The sequence below is a fragment of the Oenanthe melanoleuca genome, chromosome 3 (genome assembly GCF_029582105.1).
Source record: "Oenanthe melanoleuca isolate GR-GAL-2019-014 chromosome 3, OMel1.0, whole genome shotgun sequence".
Lineage (NCBI taxonomy): Eukaryota > Metazoa > Chordata > Aves > Passeriformes > Muscicapidae > Oenanthe > Oenanthe melanoleuca.
The window spans coordinates 88,762,344-88,777,347 of NC_079336.1; the positions used below are offsets into that span (position 1 = coordinate 88,762,344).

The 15,004-nt window shown below is 42.6% G+C and overlaps 1 protein-coding gene across 1 annotated transcript in view; it reads right to left on the reverse strand.

Annotated features, from left to right (window-relative positions):
* The window catches only part of PTPN14 (protein tyrosine phosphatase non-receptor type 14), a 110,592-nt gene that overhangs the window by 9,836 nt on the left and 85,752 nt on the right, over positions 1-15,004 (reverse strand). The window contains exons 12-17 of the mRNA XM_056487123.1: positions 14,315-14,393; positions 10,464-11,953; positions 7,705-7,848; positions 6,484-6,702; positions 2,887-3,015; positions 1,727-1,961 (exon numbers count right to left, since the gene is read on the reverse strand). Of these exons, the coding sequence (XP_056343098.1) occupies positions 1,727-1,961; positions 2,887-3,015; positions 6,484-6,702; positions 7,705-7,848; positions 10,464-11,953; positions 14,315-14,393 (2,296 nt within the window). The remainder of the gene's footprint in view (positions 1-1,726; positions 1,962-2,886; positions 3,016-6,483; positions 6,703-7,704; positions 7,849-10,463; positions 11,954-14,314; positions 14,394-15,004) is intronic.

Here is a 15,004-nt window from a genome sequence, read left to right on the forward strand (position 1 = left end):
TTCTTTAAAAAAATTAAATTCTGTTTTCCCCCTTGCAAATCTCCAGGTCCCCTAAGCAGATGATTCTAGACATTACTTACAGCAATTCCTGCTATTAACAGGTTGGGATCAAAACAACAGCTAAGTCCCATTGAAACTACTGCCTGTCAAAGCCAGTATCAGATGGGAAGCGAGCATCCATCTGCCCTGATTCCTTTCCTCCTTCTCCCTCCTAGACTGTGACAGAATCTCCCCCCCACTCACTGCTCAAGATTTGTTTCTCAATAGCTACAAGCTCTTCTGGGAGATCACTGCTTTGTTTTCCCTGAAGCCATTTGTAGAAAGCTTGGGACTCAGGAACAGCTGCCTTGTGTGGCTGTCCTAGCATCATTCAACACATCCTGCTGTCAGACCATGCTGAGAACTTCACATGCTGGAAGCTCACTTGGCTTCTCAGCACACCAAATGGGAAGTGAGGCCTGAGCTGAACTCTCCTGCTCTGACCCTCAGTGTCAGGGCACTGCAGCCCCAGCTGTCCTCTCCCCACAGGGAGGATGAGGCTGCTGGCCTACCAACAGAAAAGCTGCATTTTAATGCACACAGGGAGATGGAACTCCAAGTGGTGGCAAACAATGGGAGAGAGGAAATGGGGACAATCAGGTTCCAATTACTGCCGTGCCCAACCACAGCTACAGGGGTTGGTAGTAGAAACAAAGTATGAAACAAATGAGGAATTGGGCAATAGCATTTCCTTGAAGACAGATGGTACTCCTTTCCTGAAGCTGAAATGTCACTGTTTATTTTTTGCTTTGGTGACAGATCTGGGGAAAGGAGCATGCACTATTTACATCCAGCATGCAAAAGAGAATGCATCACTAAAGGAGTGTAGCTGTGGCAAGATTGAAGTAGAACTAATGGATCTTCCTGAGAGAGGACTTAGCTGCCACAGAGCTACACTGCAGCTGCAAAACTTTCAGGAACTAAGAGGGCAGGCATCTCCAACACATCAGTACACCATGTACAGACTCTCAGTGGTAATTTAAAGATTTCTGCATCATTCCCTACTGTAGTGCCAGAGACGTGTCTTGATTTAAATAATAGTTTCATTCCTATTACTTAATATGGGAGTATATTACTTAATATTACTTGCTAAGAATCAGGAAGTGTTGTTAACACATTACAGATGTATATAATTGTTTTATTTTCAGAAATGCATTAACCAGGACAGTTGGGGAGGCCCTTAGGCATTGCCTGGGTATGTGTGGTTACAAGAGTGGCAGTGAGTTCAGATTTACTGCATGTGTGAGAGCCCTCTGCTCTTCTGCAAAAAGAAAAACTGAGGGAGATACACCATATTTCAACAGCAACTGATCCTCTGACCTTTCTAATCACATTTGTGTACAGCCTATTATCTCCTACATTTATTAGGTAGTTGGGAAATGGCAGTAACTTACACCGACAGATCAGCCAGCAGAAGTATCCTATTATTTAAAATTCCCTGAGTTTTTGGCACTGCTGCTTCCTTGGATTTTTCCTCTTGCTAATCACCTCAGCTCCCACCTCTGGAATTCCACTTTTTTTTCCTCTCTGAAGTATAACCTAGTTGAGGCCTGTGTACACCACAGCAACAACCATTTGCTATCAATCCCAGCTGCAACTAGGTGCAGTGAACTGAATCCAGTGTGAGCAATCTCTTTCTTATCATAGAAAATCTCTTCTCTTATCATAGAAAATAAAGAAATCTCACATAAAAAGCCTTGGACTTCTTCTGGACACCCATGGTCTGGCCAGTCAGTGTACTGCAAATGCCACACTGTCCTCTCTTGTCCTGAGAGAAGGTGCTTGACCTTCAGACCAGTAGTTGCAAAGCAGCCAGAGTCTGTGCGGAACTTGGTGGTCACCTTGAACTTCCCATAAGTGGCTGAGCTGTGCTTGGAGCCCAGTTTAGGCCAGTAACGATGGCTCTTACTTCTTCCTCCCTCCTTGATAACAAAACAAGAAAAAAAGCCATTAGTTTCTGCAATTATAATTCTCTACAAACAAAGGGCATAAAACTCTCCAGACAAGCCAAGTGTTCTTATTTTAAGAGTAAGGAGCATCCCTCAAAGTAAAGAAAATACCCATTAAAACTTAATCCTCTCAGCCATGGAATATTTTTAAGTGTAAAACTATTTGAAGACTCTTTTCTCACAACAAATGACAGCTACTGCATACAACACCTTCGTAAATATTCTCCTCCTGGGGAAGACTCTCCTTTAAATAGAAGGAGAATCTCTTCAGAAGCTTTTAAGAGTCTGTTCATGATCAGCCTTGGGAACTGGACAGTGACTGGATGTGCTGTGCTGCTCCCTGTGTTTGCTGAAAGCAGCCAGGCATGAAGCCGAACGTGGTGTTAGTTAACAGCATGTGCCAGTTTTTACAACATAGCACATAGTTCTTGGATTACAATAGGAATAACTGTTTTGCTTGGCATAAGAATAAAAAATCGTGGGGTGGTTTTGTTTGGGTTTTTTTACTTTTCTTTTTTTTTTACTTCTATGGAAACAACAGCTTCTGGTCTCTTTTCAGCTGATAAGAGTGATGGGATACAGAATTGACCTTGGACAGTGTGAAAATCTCTGTCATTTTAACCAGGAGCAAGTTCAGCACTCTCACATTCCAATGGAAACATCTTTGTTTGGCTTGGCCCAAGCAGGGGGAAGGAGGGCTCCTGCTTGTTTCGCTTTAGCACTTGCCAAACTGAGTGTCAGAAAGTTAGGAAGTATAGTATGAGAGCAGTACAGGCATATGTTCAAACAGAGCCAGAGGAAGAGGGGATGTTGATAGAAAAAACAGGTTACTGGAGTGGGAAGTGATGATAACAGGAGATTGGCTCTCATCAGAAAGAACTATTCTATATTCACGTACCTCTTCAGCTGTGACCATGGCTATAACATTCACTCCCTGTTCCCACACCATCTGCCAGAAGTCATGGCATGTGTGTGGCAGGGGCCCTTGGGTAGCAATGTAGTGCCACTCCTCTCCACCTACAGTCACCTGGGAGAAAGGAAAAAGAGTCAGTGCCTGAATTCTTGGCAGCATCAGTGCCAGAGCTGCCTTTTAAACAAAATAAACTACAGTGAAACCTTTACTTCTTTTTTCTTCTACTTTTGGTCAAAATTATGGGAAAAAAATCATCCTTTTGATAAGAGAAAATCTGACAAAACATAACCTTCAGTGATTCTACATCTTGTATTGATGCCCATAACAATAAAGCTTTGGCTAAATGACATCCATCTTACCATTGCATCTGGATCATACAGAAAAAAAAAAAAAAAAAACAAAAACAAAAACAACAAAACAACAACAAACCAAATAAAAAAATCTGGGGATTTTTTTTTTGAGGTCCTGAGTACAAATAAGCAGCTGAGTGACATCCCTGGGCTTGATGACAGACCCAGGATGAAAAAAAGCCAAGGACCAGTGTCTACATGCATTAAAAAGGCATTGCCCTGCTGCAAATTAACACAGGGTAGTGCAGAATGCCTGAGCACAAATGACCCCGTTCCTGACAAGCTAAGGGCCTCTGCTGGCTAGGACCTCCCTCAATTATTTTCCATTCAGACAAAAGTGATTTATTAAACAGCTTTTTCCTACATTGGTCACTGTTGAAGATGAAGCCAAGGCATCCCTAGAAGATGCAGCTATGCCCACACTCTGCACATAACAGATAGGCCTGTTGCCAGCTAGAGAGGGCATCAAGACAGGCTTAATTTCAAGTTACTCTTCCTCATTCACCTTGGGTTTTTCAGTTCAGTTCAGTTCAGTTAAACTACCACAAAGTAAATCCAGCACATCAAATGGCTTTCAAACTATGGCCATGAGAAATTTAAAATTACTCAAAGCTGCAGTCATGTAAATCTATTTCCCAATACACAACTGGTTTACCAACCACATCTTACAGAAATATTTGTGCATTTGCATGACATGGAATGAAATTCTTTTCAAAGCATTAACACACAGATTTTCAGACTGTAAATTGTGTAGTGCCCTGAACAGAGCCAGCATTACCTTGCAGTCAGCCAGTATAGAACACTGCTTCATTTAACTGACAGGAAGGGGCAGTTTAAAAAAAAAAAAAATCACTTGAGTATTAAAAAAAAAAAAAATCATAATTTTATGACATTTAATTTGCTATACATCAAAAACGGATCACTTTTTTTTTTCCTATCATTTTAGGCAAAAAACCAAAGTGCTTTTAGAACTTCTACAAATCATTTCAAAAGTATGCTTACCAGAAGAACTCGTTATTTTGGAAAGTTGAAATATTTTTCCTTCTCAGGCTAAGGCCTCCTAATTCTGTTTATTAGCCCAGAGCCACTTCTCCCAAAGTTATAAATCCCAGAGAAGAAGATTTACAACAAAAATGCTGACACACCCATAAATATCAACATACTGGCAGACAACGCTACGAGGAACAATCAATAACTCTGACAGGTTCAACCACATACTGTGTCTGAGGTACAAGTCTTGGAATACACTTTCAGAAATAAAAGCAATTTATTTGTTACTCAAACAACTGTTTATTAAGCTGAGATGCTTGGGGTTTTACACCTGTAAATTATATAGTTTTTGTATGATAAGAAGTTTCTCACTTCACTGAAAACTGTTCAGCCCCGTACATCAGCTCCTTTTCTTTATTTCATACTATGCAGCATTTTCTTTTTTTTGAATGATGGTTAAAAACTGCAAGACCAATGCTGGTAGACTTCTTAAGTTCTTGTACTAGATGAGAATTAAAGCAAACTGCACAGCCCTAAGCAGCATCCTGTGCTTGGACTGATGGTCTGCAGTAGTACAGTGTTACTGAGCTTTTAAAGCCAATACTGACCTGACACAAACAGTCAGATGAAATGTCTTAAGAACCTTTGTGCTTAATCCGTAAATGCAATTACAATTTTTTCTCTTTGGTATAGATGGTGATCTTTGTGTTTTAACAGCAATGATCCATGGTAAATAAGCAGAGAATTACTGTAAAACTGTGGGACTTGCAGACCAAGCAGTGGGAGCTGGAATCCTCCAGGCATGGATCTTATCAGGATGATAGAGGAGTTTTCTTTGTCTACTGACTTCTGGTCCAAGCTTCCTGGCACATGACATGAAAGGCCCATAAACAGTCTGAAGGGAATGGGATGCCTGGAATGTTTGCTGCATTCTAATGCCCTAACTGCAGGAAATTAAAAATTAAATATTGGGCTGAAAACACAGACACACACTGTGCTACTGAGGTAAATTTCACAGATGCAATTTCACCTTCTAAGCAAAAGCACATCTGCTTGGCTTCTGAAAGCACTGCTCTGAGTGCAGGAGGGAAGCCCTGCCAAGGCCCTCTGTCAGGCATCAAAACACTGCTGCCTGCTCCTGGGTGCTCCATGGACATGAGATGTGTCTGTGTCCAACAGCAGCACACAAGATAAAATGTGGGCTCAAAACTGGCCAAGGAAAATAGCATCGTTTAGGACTACCTTTTTGTTTTTCTCCACCTACTTCGTAGGTAGAAAATTTGGGGCTCAGAAATTCATCATCATAGCAATGTTTTGATCATGAAAAAACTCTGTATCTGCTTCCTACCAGACTATGGAGAAAAGTGACAAACTGCCAGGACCATGGCTCAGAAACTGTTTGGAATTATCAGGATTTAACACTGTAAATCACAGCCAAGGCCAGCAAGTCTCTTTAAACTTTTAGAAGGCTTTTACTAAAGGAAAATATTAATTTAACAGGACATTTTATTCATTATTTTTAAATTATTTCTTTTTAATTTGGATTTTGACAATGAGAAAACACAGACAACCCTCTCTTACAACACAATCTGTCATCTGATGTGGAGGATTTCTGTTACTTCTTTCAGGGTACAGAAAAAGCCAACAGAGGACTTTGCAAATACTGCTGGAAGCTTTAAGAAAAACAAGCATCTGCAGTCACTGGAACATAGCTCACTGTTAAAACTGACCATGCCTGTAAATATAGTCAGGTCATATCTTTATTTATTTCTATATTGAATTAACATTAAATCTGAAGTTTCTTGTCAAAAACATCATTTGAAACATGGAAGTTCAATGCAGTTTCCAGTCAGAGATGCAGGGATCTTACTGGTAAGGTCAGCGCATACTTTAAAATTTTTCTTTATCACACAGCAGGTATTGGGGCTGTTCTAATGTTTCTCATGAGGTTTGAGGAACAAGGCACCTCTTTCTGCACTAACCAGTAGAGTCATTCCACAACAAGCTGGCAGAGGTGGGCACAAAAAGGCCAGGATGCCTCTCTGAAATGACTTCCCAGCCTCCAGCAGTTAAATCCACTTATGTGTGTCAGTTGATAGGACACTTTATGTAAAGGTGTAATGAGACATCCTAAACTTCTCAGAAGCTCCAGAGGTACAGAAGAGGCTGCTGTGCAGCCAGCAATGCACACAGAGCTTTAGCACACCTTCATTTGCCAAGCACAACTCAAAGCAGCCCTTACCTTGATGTGTGAAGCGTTGATGTAGCCTGTGTTGTTTTCTTTGGTTGGCACCAGCTCCACTCGGTTCTCCTCGTAGGGAACGACCTCCCTGACGCGGTTGCGCTCCGTGTTTTCCGGCAGGGCAGCAGTGGTGAAGATCCCATCTGCCTTTTTCTTTGGAATCTGCTCGTATTCTGTAAACACCATCCCCTCCTCCAGCTTCCTCCTCAAGATTTTGCACTGGGATTTAACAGAAAGGAGCACCAAGCCATTAATGCTTCTGGGGAGAACATTTACCACTAGATCCATCCATCCATTCTTAGAATTCCAATACACAGCCACAGCGCTCTCTCACTCACTCCTTCTGCAGTTATCTCAGGAAATATGACACACTTCTTTCTACCAAGTGAAACCACTGGCAAATTTTACAATTTTACATTCCACCTCCACATTTTTGAAGAATGATAGCATAAAAAGCAAACCTGTGCCAAATAATCTTGGTTCAGTAGGAATTTCAGTATGAATATATGATTTCAACATAATAGATATTATAATTTTTTTTCTTCCCCAGGAAGAAGCGTGATGTGGTCCACATTTTCAAAATACTGCCTAACTCACAAGGCTGCAACATCTGTGGTTGAACACAGCCCTGTAGACAAGGTGGAGGTGAAGTGCTACTCCCTGGGTACCAGAAAACACAAGGCTGCAAATTTCTATCCAGAAAACCACAAAGATTCTTTGCAAATTTGCTTCTCAAATCTTAACAGCAGCAACTGTTTTTAATATCTGAAATTCCATATACACACACACACCCATGTGTGCAAACATCAGGAGGCAAACAACTTCTTTTTTAAAAAATTTAATCCAATTAGAGACATTATCAAACTCCTTATCTGTATCAGAACATGAAAGACAGTATCTGTGGGTGAGCACTGCAGACCTTCACCCAATCAGGTGAAAAATGTGCAAAGTGTTAGATTTACAAATTGATCATGCATGTACAGTCAGGTGAAACAGAGAACAGTCTCCATTTTCATGGACTTCAGTAAATGTTCAAGACATTTGATGTTTGCCTGCATTCAAAGACATACCAGTATTAGCCACAGAGTTTTTGCATAAATGGCTCTGAAATCTTTTAAGATTTTTTTTTTTTCACATTTAAAATCAAATTTTAGTATTTTAGATACTTCCTTCTGCTGGGAACAAAGGGAACAAGCAACATTTTGTGAGGCTCCATCTTACCCTCTCATCCATTGGCACCTTGGTGACTTCATCCTGGCTGTCCTCCGGCACTGGAACCCTAGCAACCGAGAGTCCGTTCAGTGCTGCCAACATCAAGGGCCTCTTCTGGGCCTCCAGGCCTGCCATCTTCTGCTTTTCTAGATTCTTTTGGCAAGAAAAGGCACGTTTTCATCTCTGTGTGATTATTTATAATGCCAGTAAAATGCTGGAATGTTTTTTTAATCTCCAAAATCTGCAACTCTCTGGCCAAGGAATGCAGATGATCACCATTAGCATCGTAAATTCAAATACAACCTCTATTCTTCCTGTTATTCCTCAAAGGCCTGCTCCTACATGAGCACAGAATTTTAATTTCAAAGAAGCAATCCCAGCATGTAATACAGTTTGCATGCCATCAAAAGACACACAAATACAATCTCAAGCATTTTCCTGCAGACATTATTCTGAATGCAGGACACACAAAGTATCACCCTGTTACGTTAAAGCAGCGCTACCAAAGCCAAGATACCTGGGGCATCTTTTGAAAAGCAATAATTTCAATCTATAGCAACAAACACTAAAACACAGGCCATTGTTTCTCTTCTGTGATGGTAATGCTTAAAATGAGAAGTCTTCTGATGCACTCAGCCTTTATGGTGATTCAAACAGCACCCATGATATATTCTGCACTAAAAACTGAGCTCACACGCCCCAGAAACTGAAAGCAATAGGGAGAGAAATTATTTATCATATGTATGAATCATATTATGGTATGACATGGAGAATCAGAGCATGAATTTTAAATTCATCCTGCTGCCCCCTCCTTATGCCACTGGGAGTTGAAGCATCAAAAAAGACAGAGCATCTCCAGAAGTATCCAAATTAGAAATATTTTATTCCATTTCCTTAGCAGCACTTTCTGCTGGATTTGGAAGGAGGGATAAGCAGAAGGGGTGCCTGGTTCTCAGCACACATATGGAAGCTGTGGTCACCAGATGGGCCAAGCTCAGCTCCTAGAAACACACAACGAACCCAAATGCCCTCAGACATATGTATATGCCTTGATTTTTCAAAAGCTTGTGAGCTTTTTCCTCACCACTGGGCTCCTCCAGAGCACTAAGCGAAAAAACAAACATCCAAACCCACTCTGGCTTCTTTTTATACCTTGAGAAAGCAGGAAAATGCAAGTATTTTTCCTTTGTTTGGGAATTTTATTGCTTTTTACTACTCCAAAGGTGAAAGAGAAGAAAGTCTGCTTAACAGATGAAGGTCACCAAATTACCATTAATATAACACCTGGTTCCTGTGACAAAAGAAAGGTCCACACATGTCAAGATTCTTGATCTAGACTGAAACCACCTTCAAAGCTTAATGTTAAGTCTACCCCTTTACTTTCAAAACAACAAATAAAGGACCTTTTGACAAAATTATCTGAATGACTATTGCAGAGGAAGAATATTCAAACATCTAAGATCTCTTCTCACCTTCATTTCCATCCTAAAATCCTGTAGGCTCCTGCTTTTCACTAATTTTTCTTTCCTCAGAAGATCAAAAGAGCATATGCATGCTTATTGCTATGCCAACATCTACTCATTAATGAAATATCACGATTTATAGTCAAATACCTGTTTTACATTTAAAGTTTAGGAGTTGTCAAGGATTAAACTCAGTCTCCATGTTGCAATTTAGTAGCTCAGTTTGTATTGCTAACAGTTACATCAGCACAAGGATGCCCAACGGACAAGAATGGCAATGGACAAGTTTAGAAAATTTCTTTGAATATATTTAAATTTAGTGAGTTATTGATCTAGTACACTACAAACTCTTTTCTGCTTTGGACCATTTAGATGCTTTAACAAATTCTTTCAGGAATTGGTTTTTTTTCAGACCTCAGTGCTAAAAACAAGAGCTGCAGCATACACTTGTGTTTCTGTGACTGCAGTTGCACTGCTCACAGCACTATACCAGGTACATATGTAGGTCACTAAGTGATAAGCACCCCTCATATTTCTGTCGTTGCCTTTAAATTCTTCTCATTTTAAATTCTTTCCAAGCTTAACAGAATCCTACTTCTCATACTTGAGTGCATATTGAACAAAATAAACAACCCAGATGCTCAACCACACAGCCTCTACATCTGCTGCTTCTCTATTTAGATATCCAGTTCCTCAGTTACTGGCAAAACTAAAATCTGTATTCTAGGGCTACCAGGGTTTTATTCAGATAACTATGTCACATAAAGTGGGAGGAAGGGAATTAAAGAGAATTTGAAAAACATCCTGAGTTGCCATTATGTTATGCGATACTTCACCCGACACCCTTGCAAAGGAGGAATAAAACACCAGTGCCTCCCATCCATCTTGGCAAACGCATTCCAGACTCACCCTGCCCTCAAATCCTAAAGGGAAACAGGCATCAAGAGGGGCTTTGCCATCAGCCTCCTCATCCCCAGCTGCCCGCCCTGCCATCCACCTCCAGCCAGCACTGCTCCAGCGTGGTGGGATCCTCAGCTGGATCTGACACAGGTCTGGCCAGCAGCCAAAGAGCCACAGCTGAGGCAACAGACAAGCCCAAGCAGTGCAGGGGATCAGCCCCTGAATGGCCCACAAAACCAAATTGTATGTGGCACTTAATATCACATTTCCCAACTTTAAGCAAATCCACAGCTTCCCACCCACACGTTCCCTGCAGTTTACTGACCCAACAGTTTTCTGGTATGGAAGTTGACCTGTGAGATTACTAATTTCCAAGAAGCCACCGCAGCAGAGGAAGGCACTTACCCTCATCATGATCTCTCTCTCTATAATGCTGTCCTCAATAGAAAACATTTCAGACACAGGCCTTTCCTTGACTGGCTCTTTCTTGACCCTCTCCTTCACACTGGTGAGGTCAGGCTCCGAGATAGAGGGCCCCAGTGAAGACCCATTTATGGCCACTTGATCAGTTCGGGAGACACTGATGGCTTTGGAAGGCCCCGGCCTCATGGCCTTGGCCCTGGCTACAGCCACGGAGATGCTGATGGGGTCCTGCCTCAGTGCTCCGTTGCTGACACTTTTTCGAGGCCCAGGGTACTCGGGAGGAGGTTTATTTGGTATCCTAGCCAAGGCAGCCTGCAGCTGAGCACTGTACTCCATGTTCTCATGGAGAGCTGCTATCCGGGACACGGATTCTCGCGTCTCCTCTTCCTCCTCGCTCTCGCTGCTGTGTATCAGCATTGTGGCGTCAGAAAACGTCTTTTTGTGGTGGTAATGAGGCACTTGCTGCACCTCGTGGCCCATCTGAGCGGCCTCCTCGGGCTGCAGCTGCTCCCTCAGCGTGTTCCTGCGCGGCAGGGGGGCGTTGAGCGTCTTCAGGGCCATGGCCTCGATGCCGCGCACCATGCTGCTGATCACCTCCAGGCTGTGGCGCTTGTTGACGGCCGCATGGTGCTTCACGGCCACCAGGGGCTCGCTGACCTCCTGCAGCGACTGGCGCACCACGGGCGAGCTGTCCTCCTGGAAGGTCTTCACCGAGAGCTGCACCTTGCGGGTCACCAGGTCGGGGCTGCTGCCGCTGACGTACCTGTGCCGGTGGCTGGCCAGGTCGGGCGTGCTGGTGGCCGGCCGCGGGCGCGGGTAGGGAGGCGGCGGTCTGAACAGGTAGTTCTTGAGCATGTGGGTGGTGCTGTAGCTCTGGCCGCTCTGCAGCTGCACGTTGGCCAGCTCCGGGGTGCTGACCGTGTGGGAGATGGCGCTGGCTGCCGCCTTGCTCTGAGCAGCGCTGCTGGGGTTCACCTGCTCAGACGGTGCCACGGGTTTGGTATAGCCGCCCCCCTGGGGCCCGTAGGCCACCGTGTAAGGGTGCCGCTCGCGGATCTCGGGCTGGCTGTAAACCAGGTCTTCTGGCTGGTTGTAAGCGTGTGTGTTTCCGATGTTGAGGTTCCTCAAAGACTGACTTTGGCTATCCATCTGGATCACCCCTCTCTTCATCTGCCTCATGACAGTTTCGTAATCGGGGGTTGGCCTGTAAGACGGGACGATGATTGCGCTGTGCCTGTGGCTGGGGATGTAGTCTGCTCTCATGATGTCACTTCCCGGGATGCTCAGATTTGAGGACATTGGAGATGCCTGGATGAAGTTCTGTGAGCGATTGAGGGAGTTCATGCTGTGGGCACTGCACACACTCCCATTGGGTCCATTGCCATTCAAGTAGCTGAAGTCCATTGGACACCTATCCAAACTGGTCTGAGACCTACAGTAGAAAGTTTCTTCATTTCCATGGAAAATGCTATCTGTGTAGAGTAGAGAGAGAGAAATGTTTACAATTTTAACCTGTCATGGGTTGCGATACAGAATGTGACCAGAAATGTGTATTCTATCACCGTCTGTTGAAGCCGGGTGGGGCAGTGACCCTTATCTCCGTGGCACATACCATCTGCTAATGGGCCTTCTTTAAACCAGCTGGGACAATCATCTTTATCTTTTCCAAAACCCATCCTCCCTCCATGAAGACATCATCTGCTGCTGGCCCATTGAGTCCCACTGTGTGACTGATAAAATTACTTCATCCCATTGGGAGATGCTCCAGCCAGGGGGAGGAGCCAAGCCTTTCCTACCTTGATAAAAACTGAGATTTGGAACACAAAAGCAGTCTTCTTTCCACTGGATTCCAGAAGAATGCCAGACCTTTCCACATCATCACTGGACCTCCAAAGGAAAACTGCATCCTTCTACAGAGCACTGCTTCAGCTGAACCACATCTGCCATTGCAGGAGGATGCAGCCACCATTTAATGGGACTGCTACCAACACCCTGACTGACAGGGTGACAGGTTGTATTCTTACTCTGTCAGTGTTTTTGGGATTGTTCTTTGTAATACTGTATTTCTATTTTAATTTTCCAAGTAAAGAACTGTTATTCATATTTCCCATATCTTTGCCTGAGTGCCTCTTAATTTCAAAATTATAATAATTTGGAGGGAGGGGGTTTACATTCTCCATTTCAAAGAGAAGCTCCTGTCTTTCTTGGCAAACACCTGTCCTCCAAACCAGGACATAACCCACAAGGACTTATTCACTGATAACAAAACTGCAAATGCAGTCTGTACCAGCCAGCTCAGGGCACACATGCAGGGAATGTTTGGTCTTGGGAGCATCCTTGGGCCATTGAAACAGAACTAAAGCAAAACTACCAATGTAAACATTCCCAACACTTAGCAAAATATGGTAGTAGTTCAGATCCTTGTGGGAAACATGAAAGGGGGAAAGAGAGGAAGTGTTTTTGCCTGAGGTGGCAAGGAAGAATGGAGGGGCATCTCCTCCCCCAGCATCATGAAAGGTTCATTGTTGCTGACACCTTAAAACTCCAGTGCTGCAAGCATATGGTTAACCTGAAGAATTCTCTTCTTCTCTTCAGTGTACCAGAGGACTGTGGAATTGGAAATTCTACTTAAGACAAATTAACCAATCAATCAGTTTTGAGGATCTGAAGTAGGACACATTTGGGTGATCAGAGCTCAGGGGGGAAAAAAAAAGAAAAAAAAAAAAAAGGTAAAAAAACCCCCAAACAATAAACGATCCTACAGATGCACTACAGAATGTTAAATACTTCAGCAAAGCATACCTGAGAGGAAATCAAGACAGTAAAGATCATATCTTGGATCACAGCTTTACTGCAAGACTGTCCTTGTTGAAAATATTGTAAGAAAAGAAACTTCCCAAACTCTGAAATCAGCTAGTTCTTTGAAAATGTAGAAAAGCCTGTTGTAAAACTAAGGGAATTTTACAATTCTTTTAAAACTGAGAATATCCTACACAGCCTCACCTTCACAGTAGAACAGTAGTAGCCATTAAGTCAAGTCTACTATATACAAGGAACTCTGTTAAATGGCTCCTTTCAAAACTTAGCAAATTCTACCTTAAAAATAGACCCCACAACCTAAAACACTAACAGGTGTGACTGAGAGTTCCTCTGCTGGTGAGAGCACTTCAACTGTACCTCTCATGAACTGCAAAGAACAGCAGCCTAACAGACCTGGCTACGTGTATTCCAAAAGGTGGGGTGATTAAGGGTGTGAGACTCAAGCTCTTTAGGGGCTGGGCTCCATTCCCAGACTTGATCAAAGTAACCTGGCACAACCCCTTCAAGAATTTATTTGTCAAACATGGGCATATAAACAAGCTAACCCTCCTTGTGTAGGGCTAACAATGCAGGCAGATGGTGGTGAAAAATCTGCAGAAAAGGTTGTCTACAGATACAGTTTCATGGACAGAACATTATGATTTCTCCCACAGTAAGCTTTTTGCTGTCTCCTTTTCCCTCACTTGGTTTCTCTCCCTGGCCCCAGCTGGCACTGCCTTTGAGTACAGCCATCATACTCCCTTTAGAAATTATTTTTTCAGCTCACTGAACTGGAATACCAAGTTTAAGGTCCATATAATCATACGCAGATATTTTAGGGAAATTTGAAAACTGAAATTGGACTTCAAACAGAAGACTTACTGCAACATTAACTATAAAACTGCTAGTTCTCCTGCAGCAGCAGCTCCCATTTGACCATGATGGCATTATAAATCTAGACATAAGGCTTAGGAGCTTCTTTGCATGCACATAAAATTGAAGTACATTAAAGGGAAAATACATGCTTTAAGTACCTTGTGAATTATGTGTTTCAGTATAGTGTTCTCCACACTGGACATGCATAGGAGGCAGTATAAAAGGATGTTGTCTTGGCTGAAATGAAAGCACAAGGAAATAAAAAAGCATTAGAACTTCATTTGCTACAATTTTTGCAACTGAAACAGGAAAAATGGTTCTGTGCCCTTTGCACTGAATACTGCTCTTTCTTACCCAGCCAAAAACACGTCTTGGCAGTTCCTTTTAGAACAGAGAATAACTTTTTGTAAATTGCCTGCTAAACTTTATTACAGAGCCCAAAACTGACCAGTTAAGATTCATTTAAGCTCAACCACTCCAGAAAACAACATCTACAATTTCAGCTTTTTTAAAATTCTTCACATTTTTATTAGAAGCCCTTGCCCTTGAAGAATTAAACCCAAACAAAACAGACACCTAATCAGGACAAAAGCAGACATGGAACAAACTCAAGGATTTAGGACAATGTTACACAAGCAATAGGACCACATATAGACTTAAAAGAACTCTGTAAATTACATGAACATTGAATTCCTCAGATAATGAATTGGAGTTTACTCCAATAATCTGCACTGAAAGAATTTTTTAATGCAAATCTCAGAGGGAGAAATTCAGCATTAAATCAGCAGGATCATTTACAGAAAATAAATCAGAGCTGATGCCATATTCCCCAGCTTTGTCCCTTAGTA